Consider the following 14,499-nt stretch of genomic DNA (forward strand, 5'->3'; position numbering starts at 1 on the left):
AAAGCCCCCTTGTATCCTATGGGGCGGAAGTTTTGCCATGTTTTGGTCCCCCTGCAGCACCTGTTTTCTACGAACAAAAAGATACTTGGCCACTACAGGGCATGGGGGGATACTTGTTTTTTTTTTAAAAAAAATTAAAAGCCTTTTAAAAAGAAAAATGTGGGGAGAGGGTACAGGAGTAGGTGCTGCCCTGCAAGGTCCAGGGGTAGACACATGTGGATCTCAGACCTCTACAGGTTGACCATCTCCCGGCCTATGATTCCCACCATCTCCTTTAGCCATTTGTATTCTCTTAACACCTTGCAAAGAAGCAATTTATCCCCCAAAAGTGGTCTAGGTTGTGAAGGAGAGTAAACAACTATCCGTGTGGAGGTTGAAGGAAGGGTTTCGAGGACTGATGGTTTCCTGAGTGTGAAAACATGTGCTTGCTCCCTTGCATCCCACCTGCCCACCTTTAACTGAGCAGACATTGGAAAATACTATTTAAGGGTCTTCTGGAGAAAGTGCATCATTTAGAGCAGGATCATGGGGAGGTAGCAAGAGAAAAACTGTATAATTTGGGTGGAATATGAGCTGCACAATAATCAAGGTCACTCTATTATTCAGTGAAAATGCTTGTGGCTGAAACTTAGCACTGATACATATTCCTAGATGAAAATTAAGCCCTACTGAAAGAAAAAGGGAAAATCCAGATGAAAATAACAGCAGATGCCCCGTTTGTTTTGCATTTTCAAAATGCTAGGCAAAGCCTTGATTCTTATCAGCCAATACCAGTTATGTGCCCAAAGGCCAGTTTGCATTGTTTACGAAACGCCAAGTTTCCCGAAGTTTATGTGCCAGGTAGGACAAGTGATAGCCTTGGGTTGAATGAAAATTGAAAAAATTAGCACTACTGAGAAGAAACTGTGCTTTCTAGCTAAAAATTAGTACAACATCTCCTTCAAACACCTGCCTCTTGCCATTGTCAAGAAACATAGTAAGGAGCAAATCAGAGTAGTGTGTGTTGAAGCTGTATTCAAAGTAATAACACTATCAACTGACAAACTAACAACCAAAGTTAAATAGGAGATGGGAGAGGAAGAACAAATGATCCCAATGTAGAGGCATGCCTGTGCATACTCACAGCATCCTGAACTGCAGCCTCATTCCCCACCCATTGCAGGTCTTTTTCTTCTTTTAATTCTGCAAGACGTCATCATGGCCATTCTGATCTTGGATGTAGCATTTCTAAACCATTATGTTGTATTTCATCCAAACTAGTCTGTAATGGTTTTCAGCCAAGAACTGCTCCTTTCTGCTCTTTTCTTTGCATTTCTTTTACCTTGAGTGATCAGCATTAGCAATCTCTACTTTGCAATCACAATCTATTTCTCGTTACATGACTAAACCAAAGTATTCTGCCTTTCTGCCATTTGCAGCCATAAGGCTTTCAGTTCTCCTAAGAGACTTCTGACAGAAGGGGCTCCTAGACAGGGTCCCATCTCCAGTCCAAAGACATGATGCAGCTCTTCCCATTCTTTCACCTGCACAGATATTTGGGGGGGGGGGGGTTTGAACAAAGCAAAAACATGGCAAGCTACAAGTGGAAAAAAAACACAAGGCGTATAAGATTATTAGGGATTTATCTTAGCAGAGTTCAGCTAACTGGTACTGAGCTTAAGGGTACTAGGCAAAAGATGCATACAATTTGAAGAGAAACCAGAGTATTTTCCACTGATTTGCTCTGTTTTTGTTTTTTCTTTGTTAGTTCAATTTAATGTTGCCTTTTAATGTTAAATCTGCAGAAATTAAAATCAAAAGTAGGGGCAAAGAATACTAAATAAGAGTAAATACAGTACTTAAAGCTTGTAGTTAGGTGGAAATACCCTGTACAAATCTTGCATTTATTGCTTCCGTAGATCAGTTCAGAGAATATTACAGAACTCCTTATATCTGGTTTCCATATACTGTATGCTGGTAGCCATTATAGAGGAGACCCAAAGTGTGGCTACCCGCCTCTAGCAAACTGAAACCACAGCCCCACAGCTAGCTAGATCTGACTGCTGCTGACACCTGTGTACCATTGCTGCCATTTATTCATCCAGATTTATTTTTGCTAAATCACTTTTTGTGAGTCAGAAGAGCCTTAGTTCATAAGGATGAACTGACTAGCTGACCCAAAGGTTGCAGTGGTGAGGCAAAGTTTGGGTAGATGGTTGCAGGTTACTGCTGCTTCCTCCCTCCTCCTCTTCCTCCTCCTCCCCATTACCACTCAAAGGAAGAAAGGGAATGTGAATGTTCCCCACATCCCCAGCCCAGAGCTTGAAATGTCTTCTATACATCTAAGTGCCTCTTACATCATGTAAATCAGTGGTCCCCAACCTTGGGCCTCCAGATGTTCTTGGACTGCAACTCCAGAAGCCTTCACCACCACCTCTGCTGGCCAGGATTTCTGGGAGTTGAAGTCCAAGAACATCTGGAGGCCCAAGGTTGGGGACCACTGATGTAAATGACACACAGCCACTGGACAGCTTTGGCAATAGTACATATATTTAACTGTGGACATTATAGTTGGACTAGGATTCAAGAGCGGTGGTTCAACGTTTAACTATAATTGTTAACTAAATCAGGTCATTGGTTAAAAAAAAGTTAAGGCAAACATTTTTTTAACTGATGGACTACCAATAAAATGTTTACATGTATCTTCAGGGCTTGAAAAGATTTTTTAACAGGTATAACACCATAATTTATATACTTAAAGAGTATATAAAGAACTCTAGCAGCAGAAGGTTTTATTATTGCACAATGCTAAGAATGTGGGTTTAAAAAAAACAATTAATTTGTCTTCCAGGAAAAGGACGTGACCCCAGATAACAGGCTATGGATGAAAGTGAGAAATACCTCATGCCACCTAGACCCTTTGGCCCCATTTATGTCTACCAAAGCCACCTCCTCCATCACAGATTTTTTTCTTGCTCTGGCCTTGTGCAACACAGTGGTGGTCTCCACAGCAACTGAACCAAGACAAAGGGTAATAATCTCTCATTTTAACTTCACTATTAGGAAAGACATTTTTGTATTTGTTTTTCTAAATGGATTGAATCTAATATAACAAATGAGAGTTTTATGGTGACAGCGATCCAAAAGGAAAGAAAGAGTTTTGTACTGCAGTTTGTTTTAAAGGGTTTTTTCCCTTCCCCGTTCAGCCCGTACTAATCCCACTAAATAGTCTTTCTATCTTTCTGCCTAGCTGGCTACCCTCATGGCCCTAAGGAATATGCTAATTTGCAAGTAAAATAGTATTTGCTTTTATTTCTTGATCATTGCTGCAGCCACCAATTGATGAATTGGCATGATTAAATTATTAAAGGCTTAATTGCATTTTAAACACATTGTGGTTCATTCAGCTAGTCGCTTCCATTGTTCCAAAAGATTCCTCTTTGTGCTCTGAAAAATACCCTTGCTTGAGCACATACTGCCCCCTCTATACATGTGAGGCATTATAGAAAAAAATGCATATACAGAGGAAGGAGAAAGAGAGAAGCAGATAGACAGACGCAGATATGGTGATGCAAGTCACCATTCCTTGTGAAAGGGTGTTCAAAACACTATGATTAAGCTGCAAACACTCTGGCAAAGCCTGGAAAAGGTTTTGCTTTGTTTTGTTTTGTTGTTTTTGGAGTACCTTTCCTAGAATCCCCAACCAGCTATGCTGTCAGAAGGATTCTGGTAGCTGTAGTCAAAAAATGTAATTTCCAAATGTGCTCTTCAACTCTACAAAAAATTGGCAAACTGGTGCATTTTCAATGACACCAGCTTTTTTTTTTCATTTTTAAATATTTAAGAACAGGGATGGAGAATACAAAAAGTAGGGGGGAATAGGGAAGAGGGGAAAGGGTTTGGGGGATAGGAGAACATAAAATATACCATCATCCAATTAGTTCATATTACAAATACAAATCAACTTTTTGCTTTTTCACCGTTTGATTACCCTCCTGCTTTTATCTTATCATTTAATTTTAGTTTTATTCTATGTTACTCCAACACTGTCTGGTAGCTGCTGCCATTTATACAATACATCCCATTGTTCGGTTTCCTTTTGAATTGAACAGTCCTTCAGCCCATCTGACAGAATATCCATTTTTTTCACTTCCCATATTTTCACCATGAGATTCTCTGGTTTCATTATCTCTGCTTCCTTGAGATTTTTGACATAATGCTTTTTAATTTTAGAAGCTGCATAGGTCACTGGGTAGCTCTCTATCCCATTTTTGTTACTTGGTATCATGCCTAATGCAAACAGTTCTAAAGTTTGTACAGCTTCATTTAAGTTTTGTTTGCCATCTACTGTCCCCTCTTTCATCCCTTTCATCAAATCTTCTATTTTGCTTTCATTCACTTGCTGAAACCCTATTATTATTATCCTTTGCATATTGATCTGCCATTCCTTTTCTATTTCTTGTACCACTGTTCCAAAACCTTGGGATTGAACAGACCCAGTCTCCATTTCTTCTCTTGCATTTCTGGAGTCCATCTCCAGCTTTGGGGTTTGTATAAATAGTACTATACCCTTAACTGCAATAATCACCCCTTAGAAATCCTTCCACAGTTTCCACAATTTTATCAACAATCCAAACCCCTCATCATAAACCACCCCTTAGATCTCCCTCCAATCTTTATCCAAATGTTATAATATAAGATTAACTTTTAACCCAGCAAATACAGAGTCAAATAGAACCGTGTCACAATTTTTTCCTTCTCCTGAGTTCAGCAAGCTTCTATTATCAGACTCACACGCAGTCCGCAATCCGACAAACAGAACAACAATCACCAAGTCTCAAACTGTCCAGTAGTTGTCCTCGGAGCCCATCTTGTGATCTTCATTAACCCCTTGATACTCCTTAATACAGTTGACCACGTCAGCTCCTTTCTTCTCCCAAAACCCACCGAATTCTATTTTTTACAGTTCACAAAGTCCAGGGAAAGGCAAAGAGAAACGTGTCCCAGCCAAACTGCATTCACCACACTCAAGTCTCTTAAATCCAGTCAGATGGTGTTACTATCTGGGATTCTTTTCCAGAAACATAAGATTTATTTTTCTGTCTCACTCTCTCGGCTTTGAAATCAGCCTGCTGTTTTAAGAGTTCACTTGGAGAAGCTTTAGTTTCACTTTTGAGTCAGGCTGATAAGATAAGCTCGCCGCTACTTTTCTTCTTTCAGCCAAATATTTTCGTTCTTATTTTCAGCTTAATGAGGCTGTTTCATAAATCAGAGGCTTCGGCTTACCTTGTTGTTATATATTTTAAGCTTATATTAGTTGCTCTCCTCTCCCCCGGTAAAGGGTTCCTCACGGCTCAGTGCCAAAGATGGCTCCCGCTCCAATCTGTGCACGGTGATTTCTTCAGAGGGAAGAAGTCCGGGTCTGCCTCCCATTCTTCTCCTTCTGCTGCTCACCATCTGCTTCAGACAAACTTCTCCTAGATTCTCCTTCGATCCCCATTTCAAAAGGGGGATCCCGGACCGGGCGGTTCCAGTTTTTTCCAGAGAGCTCTTCTCTGGAGTTACTGGCAGCGCCGCAACAAAGCCCCGCCTCCAATGACTCCAGCTTGTTCACTGGCTGAGTGACGAGAGAGCCCTCACAGTGTGAGACTATGTTGCTTTGCAAATCACCAGATAAATACAAAATTTGTAGGGCTTTAACTGCTCAAGTCACAAAACTGGTTTTTGAAAAAGACAAAAGAATGATTCTGTTCTTTCTGATGTTCAGAGATTGCTTTCCATTTCCCAGTTGAAAGGACACCCACTTCACAAGCAGAGCTTGGAAAAGTTACTTTTTTTGGAATAAAACTCCAGAATCTAATAGTCCAAAAAGGTAACTTTTCAACATGCGGTCTGACCTAAGGAGAGGAATACTAGGGTCTGAAAGCTACTACTTGAAAGGGTGTGCTTGAGAATTTTGTTCAGGTCACGTTTGGCAACAAACCAATATGATTGTACTCCCTAGGTTAATATAGGGAGAGGATGGTTGATTATATTCTTAATTGCATGCTTCCCTGAATTTTATGATACAGTGTTTAAAAATACCAGTTTGCATTTACACATGCAGATTTTACAATGCTTTTTTTAAAAAATCACAGACAGTAATGGTGGAATCAAATTGGACCTGTGTCAGAATTCATGCAAAATTGACACAGACCAAAAACAGACTGATGTCTTCTATACTTTTGGCTCATCATCTCTCTAGAATGAATAGGTTGCTTTATTTTCCACTTCTTTGCTTTTTTCTGATTTTGGCTTGTCCCATAATTAGAAAAAGAACATTCTTTTTCAATCATGTAAAAAACCTTTTAATATATGCAAATGTAATTGAGCAACCATTGACAAGTCAGAAATCCATTGATTTGTAAGTTTTTTAGACAGCTCCATTCATGTATGTTTTTGTGTTTAATTATCTCAATGCCTTTGTGGATTGTAAGGCATTTCCATCTTTGACTGCTTCTATAATCCACAGTAAGGGCATAAGCAAGCAAGACAATCACATTCTAATCTAGATATTCACTTGGTCCGCCATTATTGTGACTGAAGACATTACTGGCGCACATTTCGTTTACTATATGCTACATAATGCCATGCTGATTTGAAAATATCCTTGGTACCCTGTGTAGTATACCATTTTAGCTATATTTAATCCTGGTTCTTTCTTTTTTCTCTCTCTCTCTTTCTCAAGGTTACTACTCCTTCACAGATGAAACCATCAGGACTCTCCCTGGAGAAAATCCAGCAGCTGTTCCAGCGGTTAAAGCTGGCAAGCCTCAGCCAGTCTTTTTCATCAGTGCAGTCTAGTTCAGACTTAGGAGAGAGTTTTAACACAGAACGCACCAAAGTTTGTGCTGATTCTGAAGCAAATGACTATTTTTCTAGCCCAAGCTGCTCTACTTTAACAGAAGATGATAATTTTAGGAGGGATTCAGTCACTGGAACATATCCCTCTGGGGATGTTGACCCTTCCTTGGTTGAGCTCTGTGAGCCAGATGACAAAGGAACTTTGACGCCCGAATTCTGTTATGAGGCTGAAAGCCCAGATGAGGCAGCCCTCGTCCACGCTGCCCGCGCATACCAATTTACCTTGATATCCAGGACTGCTGAACAAGTGACTGTGAGGCTGCCAGAGGGCACCCTCTTGACGTTTGAGCTCTTGTTTACATTGGGATTTGACTCCAACAGGAAAAGAATGTCAGTAGTGGTGAGGCATCCTCTTACTAAGGAAATAATTGTCTACACCAAAGGGGCCGACTCAGTCATAATGGACTTACTGGAAGACCCCGTCAGAGGTAACTTGTGCATTAGTCCATGAACTGCTAACCGGGTGGAGCTTGGGTTGCATGAAATGTGTACCAGGTTGGCCAAATTGTAAGGAAATCAAAAGTACTAGCATTTGCAAGCACAGGACGCCAGGTCAGTAGGAGGGCATCTGTTGGGTTAATTCAAGAGTACTTGGAATGTAGAACAGGCTCATTAGGACATGCAGGAACCCTATATTAAAGGGCCTTATGGGGGCTACAGAAGAATCATACATACTGTTGGAGTCTGATGTGAGGATAGACATTACACTAATAAACGCAGTGGGCTGTTCATTGTAATGGTCACAATCTAGGGAAGATTAAGCATCATTAAGCTCTAGTGCAACCAAGCACTGCAGTCATTTTGATTTCATAGTGTAACATAGTGCAATGGCAAAACATCTTCCTCTAATAGAGAAGTTGATGTCCCAAAGCCGTTAAGACTGATATAAATATATGACCGCAAAGAAACAAGAGGGAAATATCAACACATCAGGTTTATTCTTGCTAGCATACATGATAGCCACTGGGAATTAAGCAAACCCACAGAGGAAATATTAGCAGATATTACTCATTACAAGACAAATTGTCCACAGACGGTATGCCTAAATACCAGGTGCTGAGTAATAGACAGTGGGGATATACAACCAGAGTAAGGGAGGGGGCATGGTCATCTGATTGACTGCTGTGAGAAACAGAGCTAGGCCAAGACATCTTCCAGCCTGAGGGTGAGGACAGAATGACACCTCCAATAGCAAGCAATTGAGACAATATGTCTCAAGAATTTGATTTCAAGCCAAGATTGGAGCAAAAAGAAAAATCACACCAGCTGCTGGTCATTCAGACAAATGTATATTGTGCCACCTATCGCCAAGTTGGTTCCAAGCTATATAGTAGCATATCATACATGGAAGTTACCCTATAGAGAAGAGACCAAATGACTCAGAATGAATCTATGTTGGGTCCAAGAAGTGTTTCAAGTAGCATGAAAAAAAAAAAGAAGGGATAATGACAAAACTGGGGTGTGGTTTAGCGTTTCACTTGCTGTCTGAAAATCATATATTGCTCAAAGTGTACTGCCAACCAAAAGTGGCAGGGATGGGGGACTGATGTGACCATACCTCTATCTCCCTTTGAATGATCACTGAGCCAGCGCCAGTGGAAACCAGAAGGCTACTGGGCTAGATGGACTTACTGGCACAACTGAGCTCTGTTTCTAGAATGAGGAGCTAAGCTCAGAAAGTATAGTAGGCTGTAATAATGACACATGCATGTGCAGAGTGAAGATCCTGCAGCAAAGTGCTTGTGGAATTTTCTCAGGTCCAAACCTGTGGTGTTTTAGGTGTGGATTTAGAGGAGGAAAGCGTTATTTAGTGCCCTAGCTCAAGAATCGACTATATACAGTCAGGCTATAAGGAATGATTTTTGTTGTTATTATTATTGTGCTTGGAAGAACCTGTAGCTGGAATAAGCAGCAGTTTGTTTGTGTTTCACAGCTGGAATGACTGCGGAAAAGAATATAAGAAAAATAAGAACTCAAACACAAAAACATTTAGATTTGTATGCACGAGAGGGCCTGAGAACCCTATGCATTGCTAAGAAGGTAATAAGCTCTTCCTTTTTCTTTTCTTTTTTAAAAAAAGTAGATTGATAATAGCTTACATTAATGTTTCAGACCAGTTCCCTTGTGGAGAGAAAGTTCTACATCAGCTTTCATAAGCTTGTTTCGTATTCCTTTTTATCTTTCTGATCTGAATAATCTGAACATTAAACTAGAAGGATCAATGTTCTAATCCAGTCTTTCCATTTCTGTTTTTCTTGCCATCCCAGCGGCACTTAATTTAATGATTTCAAAAGCATTCTCAAACAAATAGATATTGTCTTATGTTTCCTGTAGCATTTAGTATGCCATCTAGACTGATAAATCAAGTTGCATGATGTTTGAAATTTGCCACGTCTTCCTGCTTTACTGAAGAAGTTCCCTCAGAGCATCAATAAGCATTCCAAGAATGCTCCAGAGAAAATGTTCCAACAATCACAGTCTTGGGCCAATGAACTAGAAGAAGGGAAAGGGGTTCATTGGCAGCTGCTGGTGTTCCCACTAGCATTTCACATTAACTTGAAACAGAGTGTTTGGGATCATCCCTGCATAGGAAGGAAGAAAGACAGAGAATGTTACCATGGCAGCAGTTCATTTTCAGTAGGTCAGGTATATAAAACTAAGTTTGTTTCTGTACCTGTGCCTTTTTTTCTTCTTCTCTAAGGTAGATAGATTTAAGAAAGAAAGAAAGAAAGAAAGAAAGAAAGAAAGAAAGAAAGAAAGAAAGAAAGAAAGAAAGAAAGAAAGAAAGAAAGAAAGAAAGAAAGAAAGAAAGAAAGAAAGCACTCTTGCACCTTAAATGGCTGTGCATGGCAGTTACCCTGGCTGAAATCTCTTCTACTGTACAGCTGTATTAAAGGTGGAGCCCTGTCCTTTTTGCCATCAGTACCCATTATTCCATTCCCATTGTCTCTGAGAATCCCTGGATGCTATCCCAAACAGCAGCTTCAGAGAGCAGAACAGCATCCCAACCATACTGTGCTGGATCAGATGTGGTGTTCAGTCACGGCTTGCCCAAGCCATGGCTTCAGATGCTGGCTTATCAAGCATACACTGAGTGTGGTCTCTCGTTTAATTTCTGTGCAAATCACATAGGTACCCTACTGTTAGCATTTTAACTGAAAGATATGATTACTGGAGCACAGATTTATAAATTCTCCACATAATATGTTACTAGATTAAAGCTCAAGTGCACTTCCTTGAAACATACTTCAGAGAAACATGCAGAAAATCAAGCGGCATATACCTGTCATGCCGTTTTCTCCATGCTCAGTAGTGAAAACCTCACATCTCTATCTGCATCTACCTGGGTTCTGAAGTGACATCCCACCAGCATCTATGCACTGCCATATCTTAAAAGCCAAACAGGTAGATTTATCAATTGAAGCATAAGTTATGTAAAGCCATTTGAAATGTTTACTTTTAACAATCCAGCAGAGTCCAGGAACCCATTGTTTTCACTCTCTGAAATCATGCATATTTGGTGTCATAGGTCTTAAGCGAAGATGATTTTCAGAAATGGGCCAGCTTTCGTCATGAGGCAGAATCTGCTATTGACAACAGAGATGAGCTATTAATGGAGACAGCACAACACTTGGAGACTAAACTCACCTTACTAGGTATCATGGAAGTATTTTGTCTGTAATATGAAAGTGGTACATTGCTTCTTTTGTAATGTAGAGTGCAGGATTCGCACATTCCTCTTGCATGGCTGAAACAATGTATTTCCCTTTCTGCAAGACATGTGAACTAGAAAATGTACTCTGGGGGTCAGAGGAAGAAAGCTTCAGAATTAGAAGCCATCTATCAGAAATACAAATCAATGTCCTAGCCTAACTTTCAAATATGGGGAGGGGGGTTGGCTTATGTGAGTGGGCACCAGGTGTTCTGACAATTGGTTCATGAAGCTATCAGAATAGAAATGTAGAACTCAGGTGGCTAGAGGTTCGTGCTTCGGACATCCTGGTATCACCAGAGAGATGAAGATGAAGGCTGGCCTGAACGTATGCTAAAGCAAGCCTCCCCTCATTGCCTACCCAGAAGTCCTGTAAACCTCTCCTGTCTGTTTGATTGGTGCAACCCATGTGACACACATTAGCCATCTATGACTTGAGCAACAATTTATATGCCTATACAGTTCTGAACACTGGAAGATCAAGGTTCTGAATCATGGGGAGCACTTTCACAGGCAGTGACTTTAGACTGCTACTCTTGACACACGAAGAGCAGCTGTGGAGGGTTTGTGGCTCCATAATATTTCCCACCCACTTCATGATTGCTTAAACAACTTCAGAATATGCAAGTAAGACTGATGAGCTACATCCGAACTTGGAGCTGCATGTAACATGGACCTGTAGCCCAAAGACAAAGCCCTCAAAGTACGCACTTGGGCACCATTTTTCCATATGTTATTGTGCAATAGAGCAAATCAACATTCTACAAAGCAGCCCAAACAAAAAATAATAACTTTGAAACAGGGATTTATATTAGCACCAAAATTGGTACATATGTAGCAGACAGCCTGGTCTTACTCTGTGCCAATATGTGAGAGCGTGGGCAAAGGGTTTTCAAATTATGCTTTTTTTAAAAAAAAGTAAAAAGTGTTATCCCCATTCAGAAATAGGCAACCCTAAAAGTCCCCAGATTTAAAATAGCTCATATAAATTGAGAAGACTAGTCTTGCTTATCTTGAAAGAGAGTGTTTGGACACACCTGCATTTCTTTTATTTGGAAAGAATCCAGGCTGCAGGAGCTAAAATACTAATCTTCAAAAGAGACCTTTAAAATGGGAAAAACTGTGACTTTGTTGTAAACTGGGCATACATGGTACAGGCTTGCCAGGCAGATCATATAATGTAGCATATGGGTGAAAGAGAATTACAGGTCAACAAAAGTTCACAGCTATTATGAAAGGAGTCAAAAAACCAGGTTTGCATTAAAGAAAATAGTGGAGTGACAGTCCTCTAGAAAGGGAAATATTTTACTATGTATCTCCAGGGAAATAGCGTAAAATTTTGTTAGACATATTCAAAGAATTTCTGCATTACAAAAGCACAGAACAGTTGTATTTGTCCCAGCCCCAAATACTTTCAGCAAACATTCTCTCGGGAATTTTGAGACTAATCTCCTGACACACGTTTTCAAAGGGGAAATCAGTTCCAGATCCGGAGCAATCTGAACTTTAGAATTTGTCAGTCAGAACCCAACTGCATTTTGAACTCATTCTTGGCCAAACAGAAATTTGTACTGTGTCTGATTGTAAAAATATGTCAGATTCTGATTTGAATTACTAACTCCCCCAGGAGTCCTATAGGATTTACAGACCTTCTGAGCAAAGAAAACATATTCTATGATTCTTCATAGCTGATATTATCCCAGTAAAGGGTTAATACTAGAACAAAAATAATCTGTCACAAGCAGTTTTTAAACTCATCTAGGTATCTCAATATAAGTGTATTCATTGTTGTAATAATTGCAGGCTACTCCAGAACTTAATGCTATACAAGTTCCATTTATGTACATCATTTCTAGGAGCCTCGTGGCACATGGTTAAACTGCTGTATTGCAGCTAAAACTGTGTTCATGACCTGGGGTTCAATCCCAGGTAGCCGGCTCAAGGTTGACTCAGCCTTTTATCCTTCCAAGGTCAGTAAAATACCCTGCTTGCTGGGGGGGTTACAATGTGTAGCCTGTATAATTAATTCGTAAACTGCCTAGAGAGTGCTTTATGTAAGTATAAGAGAGTGCTTTACAAAAGTATATTATAAGCAGCATATTTTGCTTTGCTTTCCATGCTTAAAAATAGCAAAGCCAGTTTTATAGTTCTGAAGAAAAACTGTAGGCATGTGTGCTTAAAGCTAAGTCATACAGACATGCAAAAATTGTAAACTTATTTAAAACTCCATAAAAACTGAAGCTCTGAACAAATACGTCAGTCAGAAAATATATCTCAGTTGTAAGCTTATAGCTATGCAAAATCTAGGCAAGAATTTTAGTCATGCTGATTCAAAAATACAAAAACATTAAAACACAGGAACTCATAGGCTATAAAGATAAAGAATACATTTCTATAACACTTAAAAGTCCTTGAGAATTAAATCATAAAAAGCCAAAAGCCCTATAGTTTTCAGTGATGGTCATGGGAATGTAAACTTTTAAAAGTAAAAATATATAAAATCCAAAGCATTACTGTACTTAGCTCTAAGCATGTTATTAACACACAGAAAAATATTTTCTCTAAAAAAGAAAAGCTCACCCAGCCTTCATATATGTTATATTCATGGTTATCTCCTGGTGGCTCTCAGTTTGTCTGCATCTTCCCACTTGTTTGCAAAAACCAGGTGGCTGTGGTTCTTGGGAAATGTGCTCTGGGAGATGACTTCATCAACATGATAGAGATCTCTTAAATATTTTTGATGTTTTGAGTTAGTCAAAACAGTATGATACAGAATTTTAGCTCTACTGATAAGCAATGCTGGGTTGTCCAGGCAGCTAAGATACAAGACATTTGGGGTATGACCCAGCCACTAGCCAAGAGAGCTACCTGCTGAGATAGCTACCCACTGAGCTGTGAGACTGCCTTCAGAGTAACTTCCTTAACACCATATTTGGACAGTACATCCTGAATAACACATGCTTATACATTTAAAATGTTCCATTCATAAATACTACAGAATATTATATGAATTCATACTCCTCATTGCCACACTGAATTAGGGAATTATTAATTACTTATTATGAGGCTAAAACCTTATAAAAAGCAAACTTTAAGTCTTATTAAGAAGCAAACTACTTAAAATAACATTCATCCTTTCCCTCCTTTTACACTGTTCTGTAAAAGCATTCTTCTGTACAATATATTGTAATTCTCATTTGTTTAACACAGGTTTCCACATCTATTTTATGATGGTTCTTTGTTAATTTACATTAACATAACTCAAGCATCAAAATAAACTGTACTCCATTTTTTCTTTGTCATTGCCTCATACATAATGTAAGCATTATTGTTTACTTCCTGAAAACCCAATGAACTTGCTTCTGTCGTCCTATCTTATTAGCATGTTGTTTTGATTTTGTTCCCAGCATAATGCTTTCACTTTTAAGGTACCTCTCTAAGGAACATTTTTAAAGGATTTTGAAAGTTTAGGGCAACACTTCTGCACTCTATTCAATCAATTTTCATATATTTTTTCATGCCACATAATTTTCCAAAAGCCTATTACTGTATTGACAAATATTTAAATATATTTATTAAAAGAAAAGAGAACAAATATTCAAAAACTCGCTCATTTAAGCTGTGAAACTGCTGGTTTTTGTCTGTGCTGGGGATTATTTTACTCACTGTTAAGAGAGCTTTGGTGTCATGCCCTGTCATAGCTTCAATCATTCCACTCATTTTGTTTGGTAATTAAGGGGAGGAGACTCCAAAGCTATTATGTTCCACTTCTGGTGTGTGGTAGTGAGTACAGTAGAAGTTAAATGACCGCTAAAATGTCCCATCATTAGCAGCTTTTCTTACATCTTGCAAACCAACAACATTTCATCTTAGATTGTTCTCTCCTATCAATACTGTCTTTTCTA

At 39.3% G+C, this 14,499-nt stretch overlaps 1 protein-coding gene across 2 annotated transcripts in view; it reads left to right on the forward strand.

The window, feature by feature from the left end:
- ATP10B (ATPase phospholipid transporting 10B (putative)) overlaps positions 1-14,499 on the forward strand; it is a 204,224-nt gene that overhangs the window by 160,136 nt on the left and 29,589 nt on the right. For both annotated transcript variants that reach the window (XM_020809289.3, XM_020809288.3), the window contains 4 exons: positions 2,831-3,010; positions 6,707-7,310; positions 8,816-8,922; positions 10,412-10,538. In XM_020809289.3, coding sequence (XP_020664948.3) covers positions 2,831-3,010; positions 6,707-7,310; positions 8,816-8,922; positions 10,412-10,538 — 1,018 coding nt within the window. The remainder of the gene's footprint in view (positions 1-2,830; positions 3,011-6,706; positions 7,311-8,815; positions 8,923-10,411; positions 10,539-14,499) is intronic.

Source organism: Pogona vitticeps, chromosome 2, assembly GCF_051106095.1.
Source record: "Pogona vitticeps strain Pit_001003342236 chromosome 2, PviZW2.1, whole genome shotgun sequence".
Classification (NCBI taxonomy): domain Eukaryota; kingdom Metazoa; phylum Chordata; class Lepidosauria; order Squamata; family Agamidae; genus Pogona; species Pogona vitticeps.